Source organism: Crotalus tigris, unplaced genomic scaffold (assembly GCF_016545835.1).
Source record: "Crotalus tigris isolate CLP2741 ecotype Arizona unplaced genomic scaffold, ASM1654583v1 scf7180000020643.66662, whole genome shotgun sequence".
Lineage (NCBI taxonomy): Eukaryota > Metazoa > Chordata > Lepidosauria > Squamata > Viperidae > Crotalus > Crotalus tigris.
The window spans coordinates 43,430-66,662 of record NW_024098120.1 but is presented as its reverse complement, the minus strand read 5'-3'; the positions used below and the strand labels follow the sequence as shown (position 1 = coordinate 66,662).

At 40.3% G+C, this 23,233-nt stretch overlaps 3 protein-coding genes across 6 annotated transcripts in view; all 3 read right to left on the bottom strand.

The window, feature by feature from the left end:
* Positions 1–18: 18 nt before the first annotated feature.
* Positions 19–8,714, bottom strand: LOC120319354 (tetratricopeptide repeat protein 5-like). 2 transcript variants are annotated; one of them, XM_039368134.1, is made up of 5 exons: positions 8,547–8,714; positions 7,202–7,334; positions 3,295–3,506; positions 827–977; positions 19–728 (listed from the first exon to the last, which is right to left on the bottom strand). In XM_039368134.1, the coding sequence occupies exons 1-5, from the start codon at positions 8,592–8,594 to the stop codon at positions 562–564; spliced, it is 711 nt and encodes a 236-aa protein (XP_039224068.1). In that variant the 5' UTR covers positions 8,595–8,714; the 3' UTR covers positions 19–561. The 2 variants fall into 2 exon arrangements, with proteins under 2 accessions (XP_039224068.1, XP_039224069.1); XM_039368135.1 differs by having other exon boundaries at positions 7,205–7,334; positions 8,547–8,709.
* A 2,385-nt stretch (positions 8,715–11,099) lies between these two features.
* Positions 11,100–17,763, bottom strand: LOC120319353 (E3 ubiquitin-protein ligase CCNB1IP1-like). Of its 2 annotated transcripts, XM_039368132.1 has the most exons (5): positions 17,444–17,763; positions 15,913–15,982; positions 15,186–15,519; positions 13,351–13,684; positions 11,100–11,758 (listed from the first exon to the last, which is right to left on the bottom strand). In XM_039368132.1, the coding sequence occupies exons 3-5, from the start codon at positions 15,480–15,482 to the stop codon at positions 11,559–11,561; spliced, it is 831 nt and encodes a 276-aa protein (XP_039224066.1). In that variant the 5' UTR covers positions 15,483–15,519; positions 15,913–15,982; positions 17,444–17,763; the 3' UTR covers positions 11,100–11,558. The 2 variants fall into 2 exon arrangements, with proteins under 2 accessions (XP_039224066.1, XP_039224067.1); XM_039368133.1 differs by lacking the exon at positions 15,913–15,982.
* Positions 17,764–22,008: 4,245 nt separating this feature from the next.
* LOC120319355 overlaps positions 22,009–23,233 on the bottom strand; it is a 34,219-nt gene continuing 32,994 nt past the window's right edge. For both annotated transcript variants that reach the window (XM_039368136.1, XM_039368137.1), the window contains exon 11: positions 22,009–22,668. In XM_039368136.1, the coding sequence (XP_039224070.1) occupies positions 22,379–22,668 (290 nt within the window). In that variant the 3' untranslated portion in view covers positions 22,009–22,378. The remainder of the gene's footprint in view (positions 22,669–23,233) is intronic.

Here is a 23,233-nt window from a genome sequence, read left to right as displayed (position 1 = left end):
TCTGGGATCCTCATTTTACCGACTTCGGAAGGATGGAAGGATGGGTCAACCTTGAGCCGGTCAGGATCGAACTCCTGGCAGTGGGTAGAGTTAGCCTGAAATACTGCATTCTAACCAATGTGCCATCATGGCTCTCATTTAAAGATCACGGCATTCAGTTAACTACCACCACAAAAAAGTTGCGACATCCGGTGTGGTCACGTGGTGACCCGCTTAACAACCAATATGATTTCCAACTGTAACTTCAGGCTGAATTATGGTCGTAAGTCACGGTCTACCTGTAGCGTATTCTGGATCTAAATCAAAATAGGAGCTCAAGTCTTCCAATAACCACACTGACTACTGCCACAAACGTACTCTTCTCACCTGCGTCTCTAGAACGGGGTCCCCAATCACCGGGCAGTGGCCCACTTCTGGGCCGCAGCCTGTTCAGAACCAGAAGGCAAAAGCTGCGGCCGAGCTGCGCGCATGTAAGATAAGATAACCTTTATTGTCATAACCATTCTCTCTCCCCGCCGGTCCACAAAGCCGGAATTGGGGGTCGTTATTCTAGAAATTACTCTAGAGGTTTAACTTGAACAACCATCCCTTCCTCCCCATACCACAGCTGTGTCTCGGGTCCCCTCCAGCACCTACTGCTTGAGCATAGGCACTCAGGGCTTGCTGGGAGATCTTGGGGTTCTGCCCCGTATTGAAGAACAAGGAGAGGTAGGCATTGCCCAGCACATCTGTGGAATGCAGAAAACATAAATTAGCCAATGGCATATCCCGTTCTCTTTTCTGCCCTTTCCCTGCCCGGGCTAAAAGACCGTGTTGTAAAACTCACACCAAGAGCGTCCGTCGCGCACATCCATCTGTACCGCCAGTTTGGCTTGCCGCACGCTGTCCATCACGTTTTGTGCATGTTCATCAGGAGAACTGGTGCGCAGCTGCCGTAACACCATGGAGAGGTTCTGCAAGGAGACTTTGTTCTTACGCTAAGAGGGTGGAAAAAGAAAGGCGTGTTTGGCTGAAACAGCAACACTGCAGGACAGGATTTCTGTATAAAACTAGAAGTTTTAATAAGCTCCAAATATAGGCAGTTCTCCATTTTCCACTCATTAAGCAATTGTTCGAAATTGTATGAAAATGCATACACACAGGTAATATTTTTCCCTCCATATATTTTTAGTTACAAGTAGCAATGAACCAAAGGAACATATCCTTGCAAATATATTTACATATCCATCAAAAAAACAAGCTACCTTAAGATGGGAGAGTCTATGGAGATTCTCCGTCATCCAGGTCATAGTTATCCCAAAGGTGCTTTTTCACGAGGCAATTTGTTTTTCTCTAAAGACATTTCACTTCTCATCCAAGAAGCTTCTTCAGCTCTGACTGGATGGTGGGGAATGGAAAGATTTATATTCCTCACAGACAGCTGGTCATTTATATTCTTTTAGAGCAGTGGTTTCAACCTTTTTAATGGCGTGACCCCCAACCGGTCGTAAGTCGAGGACAACTCAACCAGTCGTAAGTTGAGGACTACTCAACCAGTCGTAAGTCGAGGACTACTCAACTGGTGCAGCACCGTTTGCAGAATGGGACTTTTGGCGGGCTCAGCAGGGCAGAGACAGCCTATTCAAGAGAGTCTATTCTATTGGCTTTCAAAAGCCAACAGAATAAAAGGGAGTAGCACAGCTAAGGAAAAGGGGGAAAAAATGGCGGACTGCGTTGTTTGGCGACCCCTGTGAAATGGTCGTTCGACCCCAAATGGGGTCCCGACCCACAGGTTGAGAACCACTGTTTTAGAGAGTCGTTGAGGCCACTTGGAGGTTTATCTGTGTCGTCAGGGTCCCCTGTGTAGTGCAAATGCATGTGGAGCCTTCTTGGAACTGCTGACAGGACTGTGTTGTAGACTGGAGATAGATGATGTTGTATCGCTCTCCCTCTGTTGAGAAAAGGCTGTTCAGTGTTGACAGAGATGGTCTCTTTGACCCCTCTTTCAAACCAGCAGTCCCCTCTGTCCAAAATGTGGACTTTGCTATTTTCAAAAGAGTGGCCTTTCTTGTATGAGAAGCGAAATTTCTTCAAAGAAAAACAAGAAAATCCAGTTGCCTTGTGAAAGAGCACCAAGATGGGTGAATTGAAAATAGTCATCAATGGATTAAAAAATTGCAACACATTCATTACAATAAGCATTTATTAAGTATTTGAGTGCTAATTAAACTGAGTCAAAAGGCCAAATCTTTATACAACATTTCTGTATAAAATGAGAACTTTTAATAAGCTCCAAACACAGGCAGTCCTTGGAATACTGCATCCAGTTTTGGTCACCACAATGTAAAAAAGATGTTGAGACTCTAGAAAGAGTGCAGAGAAGAGCAACAAAGATGATTAGGGGACTGAGGCTAAAACATATAAGGGACGTTTGCTGGAATTGGATATGTCTAGTTTAATGAAGAGAAGGACGAGGGGGGACATGACAGCAGTGTTCCAATATCTCAGGGGCTGCTCCAAAGAAGAGGGAGTCAAGCTATTCTTCAAAGCACCTGAAGGCAGGACAAGAAGCAACGGATGAAAACTGATCAAGGAGAGAAGCATCCTAGAACTAAGGAGAAATTTCCTGACAGTTAGAACAATTAATCAGTGGAACAACCTGCCTCCAGAAGTTGTGAATGCTCCAACACTGGAAGTTTTTAAGAAGAGACTGGACAGCAATTTGTATGAAATGGTATAGGGCAGGGTAGGCAACTGTGGCTCTTTATGACTCATGGAGTTCAACTCCATGAGTCATAAAAGTCATAAAAGAGCCAAGGTTGCCTACCCCTGGTATAGGGTTTCCTGCCTGAGCAGGGGGTTGGACTAGATGATCTCCAAGGTCCCTTCCATCTTTTTATTATTTTTATTATTATTATTATTATTATTATTATTATTATTATTATTATTATTATTATTATTATTATTATCTTTTCTCTGAAAGGGATTTACTTGATCTACAGAATACCATCAGAAATAGCAATAGCACCTAGGACTTATATACCACTTCATATTGCTTTACAGCCCTCTCTAAGCAGTTAAAAGAGTCAGCATATGCCCCCCCCCCCAATAATCTGGGTCCTCATTTTACTGACCTCAGAAGGATGGAAGGCTGAGTCAACCTTGAGCCGCTTGGGATCAAACTCCTGGCTGTAGGCAGAGTCAGCCTGCAGTACTGCATTCTAACCACTGCGCCACCATTTTGGAATCCAGGTTTCCAAACAATCCTTCAAACAAAAGAACTATTTGATAGCAGAGAACTTAGGGGAAGCTTACATGGCTGAGTGCTCCAGAGAAGCAGGTGTGGGCAGCAGAGACATCTCCCTTTTTCCAATAAACCTCGCCTAATTGATTCCACGCCTCCACCAATTCCGGGTCCAGCTTGACCGCTTTGGAGAGCAATTCTTCAGACTGGGCATTATAGTCTGTTGATACATTCAAAGCTTTCCCTTTAAGCATCAGTGTGTACGCTCGCCCTTCTGATAAGCCTAATAAAAATGGAGGGGGAAAAAAAGAGAGATTCCATTCATATGTTATTGTCCCCCAAAAAGAAAAAAAAGTCCACCTAATATTGAACTGTAAGTAATTATACATTTCTTTTTGCCAGTTCATTTTTTTCTCTTCCATTTGCTGTTCAGTGTACAGATGTCTATCACCGATATAATTCGATACAAAAACCATACAAATGGCAATTGAAATACGCTATCTTAGTAAGTAATGGTAAATCTGAATTCCAGATATAAACTTTCATGGGTTTTGCTATATCAACTGATGCAGGTAGTCCTCACTTAACAAGCACAATTGGGACCAGCAACTGTGTCTTTAAGTGATGCATCTGTTAAGAAAAATGATGTTCAACTGCACCGGAGTTACATCAGTTCCACTATGTTCATTACATCATATGAATCACATGACATCACGTCACCACGAATTGCAACTTCCTGATGGCTTCCCCATTGACTTTGCTTGTTAGAAGCTGATTCTGAAGGTCGCAAATGGCGATCCTATGACTACAGGATGCTGCAACCATCATAAATGAACACCGGTCGCAAAGTGCCCGAATTGCAGTCACATGATCATGTGGCCACTGCGAGAACTGCATGGATCAGTTGTAAATCTATTTTTTTTCCAGCACTGTCATAGTTCAAGCAGTCACTGAACAAAGCAGTGGGTAAATGAGGATTAGCTGTAAACTTTCCATTTTTTCTTCTGATTTCTGGTATTTTTAATTATTACATTTAGGAAGTATTCAAATTGTTTTGAGTGTAGAAGTTTTAACGGACCTTTGGCTGCTACAAATGCTTGAGATGATTTGTCTGTAAGTTTGTTGATAATTCACAAAAGTGAACTTTCAACTGTCTTTTACAAGATTAGAACGCATAATAGCAGTAGCACTAAGACAGATTTAAGTTTTAAATTTCTTTGCTTAAATCAAGGCTTTTCAACCAGTGGTACGGGCACCACCTGTGATACATTGGCACCTGGCAGGTGGTACACACCATCCTAGAAAAGTGGTAGCGAGGGAGGGGAATGAGCTGAACCGGTGGCAGCACCGCACAAGCCTGAGCGAGAGATGGCTGGAGCTGCAGGGCTGTCAGGGCTCAGCGGAAGCACCAGGATCAGCTTTTCTTCGGGGCTGTCAGGGCTCAGTGGAAGTGCCAGGATCAGCGCCAGGCTCCAGCTAGAGCTCTGTACTGATCCTGGCACTTTTGCTGAGCCCTGAAGAAGCACCAATCAGCTGGAATGTTGCAGCATCTCCAGGGTCTTGTGATTTACATTTAAATGCTTGGCAACTGATTCATATTTATGACAGTCACAGGGTCATGTGACCAAAATCTGCTGCAACCACCCAGCAGATTGGGGGGGGGGGATAAAAACCAAACACACACCCCCACCCCACCTAGCTGCCAATCCTCAATAGAAATGCTCACAACAATGAAAACCTCGGACAGGAGGAAGAGTGCAGCCAGGCGGGCAGGCAAGTGTCTTGCTCGGCTGTGGCTTGGGGGGGCACTTTTTTCAGTGCCATTGTAACTTCAAACAGTCATTAAGCGAACTATTGTAAGTCGAGGACTACCTGAACTTTATCACTTTTTTTCTTTTTCTTTTTTTTTTTTTTTTTTTGGTCATCAGGTTTTTGACACCTTGCTAGGCGACTGGTGGTACACGGCTATTGCCATATCCTAAAAGTGGTACAATGGGTGAAAAGGTTGAAAAGCCCTGACTTAAATGACCCTCAGAAAGATTTTCTTCCAATTAAAACCAAAGTTAATTATCAACAGAAAACTAAGCATGTCCTCACATTGACTAATGAATTGTGAGCTGCCCAGAGTCATTTGCTGAGCAACTCACAATTCATTACTACACAAATGAAATAAGCAAGTAAGAAAATTAATTAGTTAGTTAAAGGATTTCCCAGAAGCATCTGTTGCTCATTATGGGAAATAGGATCTAGACTACCTAAATACAATCTACATGGGGCTGCCCTTGAAGGCCACTCAGAAGTTACAACTGGTCCAGAACACAGCAGCACAGTGTTGGGTGCATCTAGAAGTGCCTTCCTGGTGTAATTCAAGATGCTGGCCATTGCTTTTAAAGCGCTACATCACAGGGGACCAAAGTATTTGTGAGACCACCTTTCCCTCAGGGTATTTAGTAATAGTAATAGTAGTAAAGTTGGAAGGGACCTTGGAGGTCATCTAGTCCAACCCCCTGCTCAGGCAGGAAACTCTACACCATTTCGGACAAATGGCTGTCCAGTCTCTTCTTAAAAACTTCCAGTGTTGGAGCATTTACTGCTTCTGGAGTCAAGCTGTTCCACTGATTAATTGTTCTCACTGTCATGAAGTTTCTCCTTAGTTCTAGGTTGCTTCTCTCCTTGATTAGTTTCCACCCGTTGCTTCTTGTCCTGCCTTCAGGTGCTTTGGAAAATAGCTTAATTCCCTTTTCTTTATGGCAGCCCCTGAGATATTGGAATACTGCTATCATGTCCCACCTTGTCCTTCTCTTTGTTAAAGTAGACATACCCAATTCTAGCAACCATTCCTTATATGTTTTAGCCTCCAGTCCCCTAATCATCTTTGTTGCTCTTCTCTGTACTCTTTCTAGAGTCTCAACATCTTTTTTATATCATGGTGACCAAAACTGGATGCAGTATTCCAAGTGTGGCCTTACCAAGGCATTGAAGAGTGGTATTAATACTTCACGTGATCTTGATTCTATCCCTGTTAATGCAGCCTAGCACTGTGTTGGCCTTTTTTGGCAGCTGCAGCACACTGCTGGCTCATTTTTAGGTGATTGTCTACTAGGACTCCGAGGTCCCTCTCCCACTTGATTGGGTAGGGTAAGCAAGTTCCAGGCCTCATTTTGCCATCAAGGGAACCTGGGAAGCATGCCATTTTTGCGGCTGTCTCTATGGAATATCCTCCATCCCACAATCCAACAGGCCCCCATCTTCTTAACCTTCCAGAAGGCAATTAGAACTTTTTTTCCAAGGGACTGGGTCAAAGGGTGGAGTCCATGGATGCTTGTTAGGGAACCTTGGAAGATTGTTTACAGCACCAGGTTTTTAATTTTTGTGCCATGGCTTTTATGCTTTTTGCCATTTTATGGTCCTTGTGAGCCACCCAAAGTTCTTTCAAAATGGGTGACTGTCCAAATCTTTTAAATAATTAATTAAAACAAACAAACAATAAAGACTTCTGGTAGGCAAGTCATAATCACAATATCAAAATGCTGAAATGAAGAAAATTTGGGTATATGGGACTGGATGTTTTTGAGGGAAGGATTATACTGTAATCATTTGTCAGATCTACTTCTGTCAGATGTAAAGAATCTGGACCATTTGTGCAGATTGCAGCATAAAAAAAAATTATTGAGGCCTAGACACTAGAATCTGGTCAACTAACGGTCAGTGCTAAATTGGCATTAGATAAGGATCAACAGAATTCAAGAAGAGCTGGACTCTTGTGGCAACCCAAGGACTCTAAATTGCTGGTATGTTTAATTGTGTCTGCCCCAGTTGTGCCTTTTCTGTTCCTACAACTTCCTCTTCTCTCAAGGTACTAGACTCTTCAATTCTATGGCTGCATTATATGTACTGGTATATTTGAAGGACCTGGTAATGAAACGAAACAGATGCCTTAAGATGGTGATACAGAACTGCAAGTTATGTGTGAATTACCACCTATGGCTTCCATTTTTTGAAGAGTCTTCTCCATCTCTTCCTGAACATCCTGTCGTTTTTTTCCAGCATCTTCCACACTGTGGTTCTCAAAATAATGATCTCGGAAATGATACAGGTGGTCAACCAATTCCTATTCATAAATGGATAAATACTGTCAGATCTCCCAATAGTGATGTCTTGCCAATACAAAATACACCGACATTTGCGATGGGATGGCCAAACTGACAAACCCAGGTTGTGTACCATAAACTAAGCATTTGTCAGTATCGAAGCTAAAATGTAATTGCCCAATTTGAAATTTATTGTGTCCATTCCATGCAAACCTGGCAGCTCAACTGATAATCATGTCTTGACTTAGCAAAAGATCATTCATATATATATATATATATATATATATATATATATATATATATATATATATGTAGGTAGGTCTTTGGTTGTTTGGGTTTTCTCCCGCGTAAAATTGGAAGTGTCTTGTTTCGTCGAAATGTCGCCAAGACACTTCCAATCTTACGCGGGAGAAAACCCGAACAACCAAAGACCTACATACAAATACCCGCGAAAACCTCAGAAAACATATATATATATATATATATATATATATATATATGAAAATCCAATATATAATCAATCAGTCCTCCATTTAATGTTCCTCCCTAGTAGTGTCTGAAAGTCAAACATAACTATGAGAAAGGAGAAAAGTTAATTTAAACTATATTCCACAGCATAGAACCACTATTTTTACATAACAAAACCAACCAGCATATTTAACCTCCTCGTGGAATAGCCACAGATTAATGCAGAAATCTTTGATCCTAAAGATCACGGAGTGAAACGATGGCTCACTCCGGACGCAGCAATTACGACTGGATTTCTCTGATCATTCTGAGATTTTAGGAATCCAAGAAAACCTGGGGAGATCTACAAAGGGACACCCTTCTCGGCACCCAAAGCAGGAGGGCATATACAAATCCCTTTCTACTTCTCAATCGTTGTCCCCTGCTCTGTTTACTTCGTCCCTTCCAGCGTTGCCTAAATTACTGAGCTGTGAAAATTGCTAGAGGAGCATATCGGCTAGCGAAAACCAAATATAAAGCAGAAGCTTTGCCAGCTGCTTTTGCTCGTCCACGGCTTCTTAAAACGCTGCTAGCTTTGGACAGCGCGTCCTGCACAACAGCTCAGTTAGTTATCTGCCTGCGTAAATCCGAGAAAAGCTCTGGGACTTTGCTCTATCCCTTTCCCCAGAAGAGGACGCGCGGGCATTTCTAAAATTATTTATTATTATTTAAATCGTGGCTTTAAAATGCAGAGGGGAGAAAAACTCTCTGTTGCTGGCCGTTACCTGCAGACGTTGCCGACCTTGCGAGTTTTCTTCTTCGTCCTCGGCCATGATAGCTGCAGCCTCCCCTCCCTTTCCTGCTCTCTCTCTCGCTCTCTCATTCTTGCAAGCACGGAGGGAGGTAGAGGCCTCTAAAGGCTGGGAGGACTCGGAGCAGTTCAGACGTAGCGGGAGAAAGAATTCAGAATCAGGATCAGAATAGAGTTGGAAGGGACCTTGGAAGTCTTCTAGTCCAGCCCCCTGCTCAAGCAGGAGACCTATATCATTTCAGACAAGTAGCTGTCTAGTCTCTTTTTAAAACAACGTCTGAAGGCAACCGGTTCCACTGGTTTATTGTCCTCGCTGTTCGGAAGTTTCTTCTTAATTTCGGGTTGCTCCTCTCCTGGATTAGTTGCTTCTTGTCTTGTCTTCTGGTGCTTTGGAAAATAAGGTGACCCCCTCAAATACCAGAATACTGCTAGCATGTCTCTCCCCCCCCCCCAGTCCTTCTTTTCTCTAGACTAGCCAAACCCAAATCTTGCAACTGTTCTTCATATGTTTTAGCCTCCAGGCCTTTATAATCATTGTATTGCTCTTCTCTATACTTTTCCCAAAGTCTCAACATCTTTTTTGTAATGTGGTGACCAAAACTGGATGCAGTATTCCAGGTGTGGCCTTACTAAGGCTTTTTAAAGCGGTACTAATACTTTATGTGATTTTGATTCTCTGTCTTTGTTTATACAGCCAAGGATTGTTGTATTATTAACTTACAGGGCAACAGTAACTTTGTTTTTTTTCTATTTTCATAAGAAGAATAACAGAATAGCAGAGTTGGAAGGGACCTTGGAGGTCTTCTAGTCCAACCCCCTGCTCAGGCATGAAACCCTATACAATGTCAGACAAATGGTTGTTCAATCTCTTCTTAAAAACGTCTGGCACCCACAACTTCTGGAGAGTATTTTTAACCAAGGATCCTGCTTTAGACCAGTGTTTCTCAACCTTGGCAGATTGAGTGGACTTCAGCTCCAAGAATTCTTTGAAAAAAAAATTCATCCCAGAAGATTTTTATGAAGAGATTGGACAACCATTTGTCTGAAATGGTATAGGCCAGGGACTCCTGTCTGAGCAGGGGGTTGGACTAGAAGACCTCCAAGGTCCCTTCCAACTCTGTTATCATGCTTTCCATTTTGTGGGGGGAAAATCAACAACCAACAATTCTCCCCTGGTATCCATTTATCCATAATTTCCTCTCAAAATTCTAGATGTGCCCCGAGCCCAAAAAAGTTATATATTGCTTTTCTATATTTTATGGAAGCATCAAAAACAGTAATTCAGGAAACAAAGAAAGCAAAAAATCCATAACAATTCAGAAAATGGGCCTTTTTTTCTCCAAACCTAGAAATAAAAATTGAGGTTTGATTATGACTGGTACCCTCAGAATAACTGATTTCAGAAATCAGAACTAAATAGGTCAAGGAATGGAGTGGCATGCTGCAATAGGGTGTTGTAAGTTTGAATCATGAAGAGTAAACTCCTATTAGAGAATTTGAAAATGTTTTCAAATGTTTTAATTCAGCTCCTAAGACACCAGGTTAGAAAGCTGGAGACCATGAGTTCTAATCCTCCCTGATTAGAAGTGAGCTGGGTGACTTTGGGTGACTCACCAGGAAACAGTGATTTCTAGTCCTGTCTTAGTCATGAAAGATGGCTGGGTGACTTTGGGCCACTCAATCTCTCTCAGCGCAACACACAACACACAGCTGTTGTTGTGGGAAAAATAGGAAGAGGAAGGTGTGTTGGATATGTTTGCTACTTTGAATTATTTGTAAAATTAACAAAGGTAGAATACAAATAAATACATATGTTCACCACTTTGAGTTGTTTGTAAAATAATAAAACCAGGATACAAATATATAAATAAATTCCCTCACTCTTTATGTCTCCATGTCCATATGTAGTACATCCCATGCTTGTGAGATTTCATTTTAAACAGTAAATGCTTTTCATGCTCATTTTGCCCATCTTAACCTTCCTTTGCTCAGAGTGATTTTAGAAGTATTACAAAGTGATATAGTGAAATACAGTGAGATCAAGGCTTGCATTTACCATAAATCTATTAAATAAATGGAATTAATAATCATTACTAATTTAAGGCCCATTTGGTATATTCTACCTGTTACAATTCAACATAGAGAAAATCATATGGATGATTGTGATCCAGTGATTTGATTTATCAAATAGATGAAGTGCTTGAAGCAACACAGCCCTCATAATTTAGGTTCATTTAAAGAAATTAATAAAATGATTCTCCCTCAACATCCAAGTGGTAAAAAAGGAGGAGGAGGAGGAGGAGGAAGAGGAGGAGGAGGAGGTGGTGCTGCTCTATTTTTGCTAATGACCAGAAAAACATTTAATGCTTAATGACAAAACACAAAAAGGACATCCACAGATGTTTATACCAATGGAAATATATACACACAGGTAATTTTTTTCCCCTCCATATATTTTTATTTACAAGTAACAATGAAACAAAGAAAAAATCTTTGCAAATATATTTACACGCCCATCGAAGAAAACATGCTGTTTTAAGATGTGAGAGTTGAAAACAGTCACCAGTGGATTAAAACATTATAACAAGCTTGTTACAATAAGCAATTATTAAGTGTTTGAGCACTAATTAAACTGCATCATAATGCACAATAATTAAATCACTGCAAATGTGTCAGAAGTGTTGTGTTTGCAAGGAGGTTGCTATATAGAGGAACAATGACAAGCTGTATACTGTAACAAACTCATGCTCATGTAAACTACGGTAACCCAGTATACTATCTAACCGTTCAAAAAACATTGACTTTGCAAAGTGTCCCTCTCTTGCTTTAACATATGACATGGCTTGGAAAATATTTGGCGTTCACTGATGTAACAAAAAGTTGGTTTCTTGGGTTGAGATTTTGTTTAGTTTTAAACCTCGGGCCTGTAAATATTGAACTGGGTTTTTAGAAGTTCCTGCAGTTGAACTGAAATGCACATTAGGATTTACATTCTCTTAATTTTATACGCTCTGTTGCCTCCTGCGTGGTGTTCCAAATCATTGTCAGGAGAGGCAAAGGAAAAGAAGCCGTTGGCAGACTCGCCCATGGGTGGAGAGGAGGCAAAGAAGGGCTTGAAATGGAAGTCCCCCTCACCATGCCGGCCCTGGATAGGTGTAGTGTTCCGAGAGTATCTGGCAGCGTTACCTAGAACATGTGAGTGAGAAACATGATGTTAGAGAAGGGCTTAAATTTCCTCTCCTGTAAAAATGGCCTTATTAGCTACATTGGTGCCAAACACTGATACATGCACGTAATAATAATAATAATCATCATCACCATCACAATAATAATAATAATAAAGTTGGTAGGGACCTTGAAGGTCTTCAAATCCAACCCGCTGCTCAGGCAGATAACCCTATACCATTTTGGACAAATGGCTGTCCAGTCTCTTCTTAAAAACTTCCAGTGTTGGAGCATTCACAACTTCTGGTGGCAAGCTGTTCCACTGGTTAATTGTTCTAACTGTAATTTCTCCTTAGTTCTAGGTTGCTTCTCTCCTTGATGAGTTTCCACCCATTGCTTCTTGTCCTGCCTTCAGGCGCTTTGGAGAATAGCTTGACTCCCTCTTCTTTGTGGCAGCCCTGAGATATTGGAAGACTGCTATCATGTCCCCCCTCGTCCTTCTCTTCATTAAACTAGACATACCCAATTCCATCAACCTTTCCTTATATGTTTTAACTTCCAGTCCCCTAATTATCTTTGTTGTTCTTCTCTGTACTCTTTCTAGAGTCTCAACATCTTTTTTACATCACGGTGACCAAAACTGGATGCAGTATTCCAAGTGTGGCCTTACCAAGGCATTGTAGAGTGGTATTAATACTTCGTGTGATCTTGATTCTATGCCTCTGTTAATGCAGCCCGGCACTGTGTTGGCTTTTTTGGCAGCTGCAGCACACTGCTGGCTCATATTTAAATGATTGTCCACTAGGACTCCGAGATCCCTCTCACAGTTACTACTATTGAGCAAGGTACCCCCTAGAGAGATTATATTTAGGTGGGAGATCCATAATCAGAATCTCTCTTTATTTTTAAAGTAAACCATATTACAGATACAGGAGGTAGGAATCTGAACTTTGATGCTAGGGACAAGTTACTGAAATATTTCTTCACAATTTTCCAATTTAAACTCCCAAAGCTATTTGCTCCAGAAGAGAAAACATGCAAATATTGATTGGCACCATATTTATTCTGGAAGCCCTTAATATCCAGATTGTTTAAAAATAGCTTAGATTCAAAATAATAGCTAAAAATGGATGGGATTCATTTTTATGTTTCATGTTACAATTCCCAAACCCCAAGACAGAACAACATACTGCTTTTCTTGCAGTTTACTGATGCAGTCTATGTTTTGTATGATCCAATGCATGCAAGTAATCAGAAAAAAACTTCACAGTCATAAAAAGCAGATGTTATTTTTCCCTATGGTTATGCATTGACACAACGTAAGTAGAGAACAGTCAGTCAGTGAAATGTGATAATTAAAAGGTCTAGTTAACCACTATGTTGAGATAACACATTTTTAAATTGCTAGGAAAGCCAGATATGCTCAGTAAGTTATTAATGGGAGCATAACATAGTATACAATACTTGCCACACTCATGTAGTTGTCTAACGCCCAGTATTATCAGTCCTATGTCATTTTAATAATGCTCTGTGTGTATGGATTTCATCCAAGCATTATTCACCCTGTCAATGAAGTGCTTGTGAAGTATCATACTAAAAGTCACCATTCTTACCCAGAGGGAAACCAAAGACAGCAGGCTGAGGCATCATGGCAGGCTCTTGTCCTGCCTCCTGATTGGCCACAGCAATATTCCGTAATCTCAGGCTGTCATACAAGCCCTGCAGTTTTTGGTACTGACGATTACGCTCCATGAGTTTCTCTGACAGCTCAGTGAATTTCTTTTTGTATTCCTCCAATACTTTCTTTAAGGAAGAGACTTCACTCTTCATAGATGTCAGCTCCATATCTTTGCTCTGGAGTTGCTGAGTGTAGACTTTCTCCATTTGCTTCAGATGGCCCTCTGCTTTGCTGTAAGTATATTCTTGATACAGGCGCTCTTGATGGACCTACGTAAATATAAAGAACAAATAGCAAGGAGTAAGTCTTGGGAAGATTTGAATGAAATTACTTTTGTCACTCAATACAGCATTCTATGTGTCTGTGGAGATTCTCAATCTTAAATTTATCTGTCTATCTATCTATCTATCTATCTATCTATCTATCTATCTATCTATCTATCTATCTATCTAGTCCATTTCTATAGCAGCCTTTCTCAATGACTCTGAGTGGCTTACAATTAAAAAAAGTGTGTTTCTAATTAAAAGTACTGAAAACATTTTAAAGCAATAAGAATGATAAAAATATTCAGACTAAATAGTTGTTGTTGTTCGTCCATCGATTTTCAATGAAGACCTTGACATCTTGTGGGTTATGCGCCATCAACGATGTGTCCGTAGGTGGCTAATAAGACCGATGTTAGCACGGAATGTTCTGCCACATACTGAGCAAAGAAATGTAGACACTGTTACTTCAGCATTTGCAGCTCTGGCTTTGCGGAGTGCTCGCTTTTCTTGTGCCAAGATTCTCCTTCTGTGTTCATATGTTTGGCAACCCTGGTACACCAAGGTGCACCATGTTGGTCGATCATGCACCAGAAGTTCCCAAGAGATGGTGTTAATGTCCAGGAACTTAAGAGAAGCTTTCAACGTGTCTTTGTATCGCTTCTTTTGTTCCCCGTGCGATCGCTTTCCTTGAGACAGTTCACCATAGAAGAGCTGTTTAGGGATGCAATGATCTGGCATCCTTACAACATGGCCTGCCCAGTGCATCTGGGCTTTCATCAACAGAGTGTAAACTGATGATAGGCCTGCTCTGGAGAGGACATCTGTGTCCGGTATCTTATCCTGCCACCAGATCCTCAGAATTCTACGAAGGCAGGTCATGTGGAAGTAGTTCAGTTGCCTAACATGCCTCCTGTACACTGTCCAGGTCTCACTAGCATACAATAGGGTAGTTAGCACTGCTGCCTGGTAAACTTTAAGCTTGGTAGCAAGACTTATTCCACGGCGGTCCCACATGTTAGTCCGCAATCTGCCAAATGCAGAACTTGCCTTGGCAATTCTACAGTTGACCTCGATGTCAATTGTCACTGCCCGGGAGAGGGTACTACCAAGATACGTAAATTGGTCCACTGCTTGCAGCTTTTGTCCCTTTACTGTGATGGTAGGCTCTTGATATTGGGCTTTTGGAGCTGGCTGGTACATCACTTCAGTTTTCTTCGTGTTGATGAAGAGGCCAAAGTTGTCACAAGCAGCTGCGAATTTGTCCATGCTGGCTTGCATTTCCTGCTCCGATCCTGCATTAAGGGCACAGTCATCAGCAAAGAGGAGATCTTGTAGCACAGTCTCCTTTACCTTGGTGACAGCCTGAGGTCTTCGCAGGTTGAACAGTTTCCCATCAGTTCTGTACCTGTATTCAGACTAAATATGCCTAGGAGCAAGGTACCTAGCTAGTTTTTAACCAAAGAATTCTTTCTAACTCAAACTGCCATTACTGGATATAATTTACCTGATACGTCCAGAAAGCCAAAGCCCTGGAGCTGATATCCAGAATAATTTCTGGACGCAATCCAGCTAATACCATGGCTTTATATTCCTCCGAAGGACTGAGCTCTGTCCGAACAATATCCAACTTGCCAGAGAGGGCACTGGTGCATGCTGGACAGACTGCTGGCGATCGGCTGAACTCTCCACTGCCATGTTGGTCACAGAAGATATGTGAGCAGGCCGTGACCCACGCGTAGCCTGAAAGCTTGACTCGACATTTGCGATAATTGCAAAGAAGCATATCCTCACAGACAGACATATTATTGCAGCCAAGGAAAATGTATCACAAAGGATTCCTGTGGAAGAGTTATATAGCATTCACTACACAGTATCATAGTTATAGGGCAAAAAAAAATATTACTGTCAACATTTTTAGATTTCTTATATGGTTTAGTCTCAGCACAGACCTGAATTTAGAAAAAAATATGGTCATTTGATCAGACGCAGAGGTGGTATTCAGAAGGACTTAAAATCATTTTTCCCCTTCAAATGCAAATACATTTGCTATTACAGTACAATAAGAGCGTAGAACATGTGATGCTCCTGAACTACGGTTCCCAGCATCCCTTCTGACAGTATAAGAAAGATACTAAATAAATTTGCAACGTCTAAACAACCAAAGAATTACAACTGAACCTAATAAATTGATATGATGGATCAAAGGAAATAAATGAAGCAAAACAACCTGCCTCAAACTGTTGCCTTCCAAATTCGGTTGAAGTATTTTTTTGTCATTCCAAACCAGTTTGGCCAATATATCTGAAAGACATGAATTTGGTGAAAGCAGGAATAACAAAGAGATTGAAGGGTTCTGGAACAAAGGGAAATTGTTTAGTCTAACTGTTGCTTTCTTGCTTTTTGTAATCAGCTTTTGCACCAGAGAAATTTCATGCATGTGTGGGAAACATGTACATGGATGGGATATACTGAAGGAGGGAATAAGGGAGTGTACAGGAATGATTGATGTCTTCTTTATGATGTAATGCCTCTGTTGTCTGATTTTCATTGGCTAACATAGTTTATAAAGCAATGCTACCAACTTTCTAATGTGTGGCACTTCTGGATGGAACTCTGCCAGCGTTCCAGATTGTGGGCTACCCAGCTGCTTATTTTGACCAAATAAAGTGCTGCTTGATCAAGAAGTCTCCGCTTGGGTTATCAAATTAGATTGATATGGTATCTCAAGATTAAGTAAGGGATGGGACCTTACAAGATATTTTGGACTCCAGAGTATTGTTTCAAAGTGTGGCCTAGTAGATATGAACCTTGTGTCCCCCACCTCCACCTCTCTTCGTTATGGGGTCTTTCAGTATTTGGAGTGAGGAGCAAAATGCATGTCTTAAACTTTGCAGAGTTTTAAGGCACCAATTTCATCTCTTTAATTCCCCAACTCACTACTACCATCACCACTATCCTCCAGCTCATTGTTAATTAAAGGGCTAAAGTTTGTCACCCTGGATAATTCCTTCACATTTGATATTTATAATTTCCAGGCTTTAGGTAACCAAAGTTTCCCTTATCTCAATTCATAACAGAATCAAATATTCAAAATACACATCTTATCTATTTGAATATAGTCTTGTTCTATTTCCTAAAAGTTATCTATTTCTCACTATATTAAATCATCCAATTAATAATCTCACTGGAGATTTTTAAGAAGAGGATAGACAGTCACTTGTCTGAGATGGTATAGGTTCTCCTGCTTGAGCAAGGGGCTGGACTAGAAGACCTCCAAAATCCCTTCCAGTTCTATTCTGTTTTGTTTTGTTTTGTTTTGTTCTGTTCAATCTCCAAGGTCCCTTTCAACTCTATTATTCTATGTTCTATGTTTTCAAAAAGAAAGAAAAGAACCATGAAGCTCCAGTTGCCTTTTGCAAAAAAAGCACCTTTAAGACAACCATGACCTGGATGACTGAGAATCTCCATAAGCATTAACAGTCATTTCTTCTTTTCATCATCTGAACAATGCATTTTGCTTTAAAAACACTTGAAAATGCTTGCCATGTTTGTCATGTGTGTAGCAACCCAAAGACCAACTAAGCCAGGATTCCCTCTATAAAGTGCACCATTCTTATGTGCCAAGTTGAAGCACGTGTCCCTTTTCATAGATTTAAATCCAGCCTTCCCATATTTCTCCATATTTCCACCATGTCAACCCTCATTTTTAAAAAACAAAAGTTTAAAAAAAACAAAGTTTCAAAAGCCTCTGTTTTATTTTACCTGCTTAATGCCTGAAACATGCAGGGTTTAGACTAGCTCTTTGTAATTTTTTATGAGCAGTCTTGAAGTGGGGAAAGGAAATGAGGGCTACTCAGGCCTCCTTTCTTAATTAGGAGTGCAAGGAGGATGGCAAATTTCTGCAAATTTCTGCAAGAGCAATCAAAAAGGCACAGCTCTGCCAGAAATGGACAAGGGTCCCCTGAGATCCTCCAGACTGGCCCAGCAGTGCTTAAGGCAGAGAAGCCCTTTTTAACCCGCAGCCATCTTGTAAAATGGCCCTATCCCTGCAGGCCAGAGAGGAGCCAGGTTTGATGGCCATGCAGGCGATTTTTGTATGTTTTTCTGCAGGCCGAATTAGGTTGCCATGGAGACTGGAGCATTGGAGGGGGTGTCTCTCCCTAGAAAAGAGCAGCAATATGTGGGAAAAGGCGGGAAAAGGAGAGCAGGAAGTGGCAGGTGCTCAAGCCCCGCCTCTCCCTCCATCCTGAGAGCCCATCATTGGCCCTGCAAATGATTTTTGCTTAATGGGCCTTAAAGAATAGGGAAATTTAGTCTGCAACAACTATAAATCTGACAGATTATGGTCCTGGTTATAAATTTTATAGATTATTAATCACGAAGAAGCATAATAGCGCAACTATCTATCTGTGTTTGGTAAATAGAATAGAGATGAACAATCCAGACAAGCATAGATTTTGTTTATTTTCTCTTTTTTTAATTTTTATTTTAGACCAACAAAACAAAATGCAACAAAACATTACACACAGACACGTAATATATCCTTTTTTGTTAACAGCAATTTGTAACAGTACTCTTCTATTATTTACATTTCCTCCCTCATTCTTCTTTGAAATATTTGTCCTTATTGCCCCATTGTTTCTTATTTACGTTTTCCTTCTTTCATATTCTACTACTTACTAGAAATAATTCATATTATTATTATTATACATTATTATACACATATTGCCTCTACCAACACCTCATTTTAAATTTCCAATATTATTATTGTAGTAACTCTTGTATTTTTTATAAGACTCGACCGGGATTCCATCTAGGCCTGGTGATCATACAAATATTCTCATAGTCCAAATCCACTAGCTTCTTATATACCTTATTTTTTTAAAAAAAGACTCACGTTAATTATTATTTAGTGCATATACTGTTTTTACTCTAATACTATTTCCAACATTAAAATTCACCCCTTTTCATCCAAGTATATTGATTTGATTTTTTCTTTGACGTATATAATAATTCCTCCTTTCTTGTTTTATGCTAATATTGTATATAATGTTTCTAAATTTTACTTTCTCTAGTAATTTTCTATAATCCTATTTTATATAAACTTCCTAAAGATACATCACATCTACATCCAATTTTTGTTTATTTTCTCTTGTTTGTTGATATCAGATAATGCTTGACCCAACAGAGTTTAAAAAAAAACAAAACCCAAAACTATAAAGAAGCCATCTATAGTTTGCTAACTGTGTTACTCATGAGAGGACCCCATGGTTGCAGATGTGCAACAATAGATACAATATAGGTAAAGGTAGTCCTTGACTTACAATCTTTTGTTTAGTGACAGTACAAAGTTATAATGGCACTGAAAAAAGGCGATTTATGACCATTTTTCACACTTATGATCTTTGCAGCTTCCCTGTGGTCATGTGGTCAAAATTTGGCTGCTTGGCAACTGGCTCATACTTTTGATGGTTGCAGTGTCCCAGAGTCATGCAATCATTTTTTGCAATCTTCTGACAAGCAAAATCAATGGGGACGCCGGATTCACTTAACAACTGTTACTAACTTAACAACTACAGTGATTCACTTTAGCAAGAAAGGTTGTAAAATGGAGCAAAACTCACTTAACAGCTGTCTTATTTAGAAACAGAAATTATGGGCTTAATTATGGCTTTAAGTCAGGGACTACCTTGACTTATGACCATGATTGGGTCCAGAATTTCCATTGCTAAGCAAAGCAGTTGTTTAAGTGAGTCACAACCAATTTTATGACATTTTTGGCACGGTTGTTAAGTGAATCACACAATTGTTAAGTGAATCCAGCTTCCCCCATTGACCTTGTTTACTGGAAGCAGGCTGGGAAGGTCACATGTGATGATTCCATGACCCCTGCAGCTGATGCAAATACATGCCATTTGACAAGAGCCTGAATTTTGATCCTGTCAGGTAGGGAAGAGAAATGGTCATAAGTGCGAGGACTGATCACAAGTCACTTTTTTCAGGGCCGTTTTAAGTTCAAACTATCACTAAACTAATGCTTGTGAACTGAAAACTACCTGTATAGTACAGAAATAACCAGGAAATGGTAATGGTAGTGAAAGGAGAAGAAACTCTATTTGATTTGAAGAATAGAAGATCTTGGAGATCTTCTAGTCCAACTCCTTGCTCAGGCAGGAAACCCTATACCATTTCAGACAAATGGTTGTCCAGTCTCTTATTAAAAACTTCCAGTGCTTCTTGTCCTGCCCTCAGGTGCTTTGGAGAATAGCTTGACTCCCTTTTCTTTGTGGCAGCCCCTCAGATATTGGAACACTGCTATCATGTCTAGTCTTTCTTATCATTAAAATAGACATACCCAATTCCAGCAACCGTTCTTTATATATTTTAGCCAGACATGATATAATATTAGGCAATGAGTCTGCAAGTGTGCAAAACATTATCAAGTATGCCTTGGTCTAATAACAGCCATTATCAGAAGTGGCATTTAGAGTGCACGTATGTGAAGGCTTGGATGTCTGATTTAAAAGATTCCACATTATATCAAGATTTTTTACTTCATCACCCTGGAATTTGGGCAGATTTCAAAATACAGCATTCCAATACACCTAGAGAGCAGATGCTGCTGGTAGGTTTCAGAATCAGAGATATAATCCATAGCTGAGATTAGGTAAAAGAAATGGTGCAGAAGGCAAACAAAAATTAGCTTCAATAGCCCAAAGTTGTTTGGGGGTTTTTTTGTGGTTCAGATAATGAGTTGACGGGATGATTCTGATTCTGATAGTGGATGTTGTGTGTTGCAAGAGAGTTACTAATAATTATTTACAAATAATTCTACTTCTTTGGATGTTCTTTTGCCACCCTTTTAATATGCAATATGTCAAAGGAAAGCTAGAAAGACTTGGCATAATAGTCCTTTCTATTTTGTGGAATTTCAAAGCATCAAATTTATTACCATAATACTAAATCAGAGAATAACTACGATTAGGGATTAAATTGAGGGTTTTGTAGGGAAGTTTAAATTAAATCCAGGGGGGAGGAATTATTCATAATACTGCATGTTAGTCTCTTCATGCACAGATGCACAACTTCAGCAGAGGATAAAAACTGGATAAATAATAAACAGCACCTAAATTACATCTGTACTTATACTACAGAGTTATGCATAATATGGTTATTCTAATTCTTTTAGTTTGCTTTGGCAAAATCTTGTGTTGGCATTGTGAACTCTATAACAGTATTATAGATAGTCCACGACTTACAACAGTTCATTTAGCGACAGTTCAAATTTAAAACTGCACTGGAAAAAAAATAACTTATGACCATTATTCAAAGTTACAAGCATTGCAGCATCCCCATGATCAAAATTCAGGTGCTCAGCAACTGACTCATATTTATGACGGTTGCAGTGTCCCGGGGTCATGTGATCATCTTTTGCGACCTTTCGACAAGCAAAGTCAATGGGGAAAGCTGATTCACTTAACAACCATGTTACTAACTTAACAACTGCAGTGATTCAAATGCTTTACTATCTTATCAAGTAGTAGGTTGCGTTTGAAAATGCAAGTAGATAAATAGGTACCACTTCAGTGGGACGGTATCAGTGTTCCATGCATCTCGGCCTATAGTCATGCTGGCCAGATGACCACGGAATGCTGGCTCCCTCAACTAAGAAACAGCAATGAGCTTCACCCCCAGAATTTGACATGACCAGACAGGGGAAATCTTTATCTTTGTGGTCCTGGTATCTACCCATCCATCTAAAGAATTATATCTTAGGATTCTGCAGTACTGAAGTCCCACAGAAGACAATGTTTTATACCACACGCTATACTTTTGGCCTAACTGACTGAAAATATGACAAGGATTAAAGCAGAACTATCCCAAAATGATTTCTTCTTGCAAACACGGTATACCCCAACACTTTCAAAATTTTACATTACTCTTGTGGACAGAAAAACAAAACAATAATTATACTGCACAAGGTTTATTGTTTGCACATGGGTTTTAGAAAAGCTGATGTACTGGAAGCAGAAATGAGCAATAGCTGGGAAAATGGATATTTGACCGTGCGGGGAAAGATTTGGATACTAAATTTTGATTCTGTAATGATGTCCCCTCTGTTTTTTCTGTTATGTGAGCGATTTTGGAAATGAAACAAGCCCAGGTAACCTTTTGATGACTAGAACAGTGTTTCTCAACCTTGACAATTTTAAGGCATGTGGACTTCAACTCCCAGAATTCCACAGCCAGCCATGCTGGCTGTGGAATTCTGGGAATTGAAGTCCACATGCCTTAAAATTGTCAAGGTTGAGAAACACTGGATTAGAACTACCTTTAATATTTATTTCACCCAAAATTTATACTTAATCTCAGAGAGGCTGAGAATTGCAAAGTAGCTAGAGCTGTGTCACACATATAAACTGTGTGGGTTTAGAAGGATAAGTTAGGAACGGTACAATTCATTCGTATATTCACACAGCCTCCTTGTCCTGACATGAGAATGTTCCACAAACCATTTCCAGAGGCTAAGACCTCCAACTGAAATTGAATTGCATGTTTCATAATTCTCCGACAATCTCTCCTCCGGCGATACACTATATACCCCCTGAAATAAATTATTTCTTCTTTGTTCCCATCGGAAAATCTGTGTGCTTCCACTTGTGTTCCATTGAGGTTGTTTCCGGTCCCTCAGAACTGCTATGAAGATGTCATGCCTCGGAAGGTGATCAAGTACTCAGGGTACGCGTGATCGTCAAAAAATACCACGAAAATATTCGGCTTGGAAAGAACGTCCACCAAACTATCATAGCGGCCGTTTCCCTCTTGTTTCACTGGAGGCAATATCATATTTTCTTTCCCACAACCATATTCTCCCGTAAGAACGCGAGCTTGAAAAACGTATCGGAGCCCTTGCGGATCTGGTTTGGCATAGTACACAGCACGGCCAGCAGCCACAGAAAAATAAATGCCTTGTCCATAGAGACTTTCTAGAAAAAGAAACAAAACAAAAAAAAACCCGTCATACTTATATAGTTACTCTTTTACTTCTCAGTGTTCTGTACACCTTTCCTCCTGATCTACTTAGAATTCACTGGTGTCATTTGACTTGTTTGTTTGTTTAAGCATCCTGTACAGGGGATCCGCGACTTACAACCGCAACTGAGCCCAATATTTCTATGGCTGAGCAAAACAGTTGCTATGTGAGTTTTGCCCCATTTTACGACCTTTCTTGCCATAGCTGTTAAGTGAATCACTGCTGTTGTTAATTAAATAACACGGTTTGTTAAGTGAATCTGGCTTCCCTGTTGATTTTTGCTTGCCAGAAAGTCACCAGAAGTGATTACCCAATGAACCCGGGACACTGCAGCCATCATAAATATGAGTCAGTTGCACAGTGTCTGAATTTTGATCACGTGGCCAAGGGGATGCTGCAATGGTCGTAAGTGTGAAAAGCGGTCATAAGTCACCTTTCTCAGCACTGCTATAACTTTGAACAGTCACTAAGATAACTGTTGTAAGTCGAGGACTACCTGTATTTGTATTTATAACAAA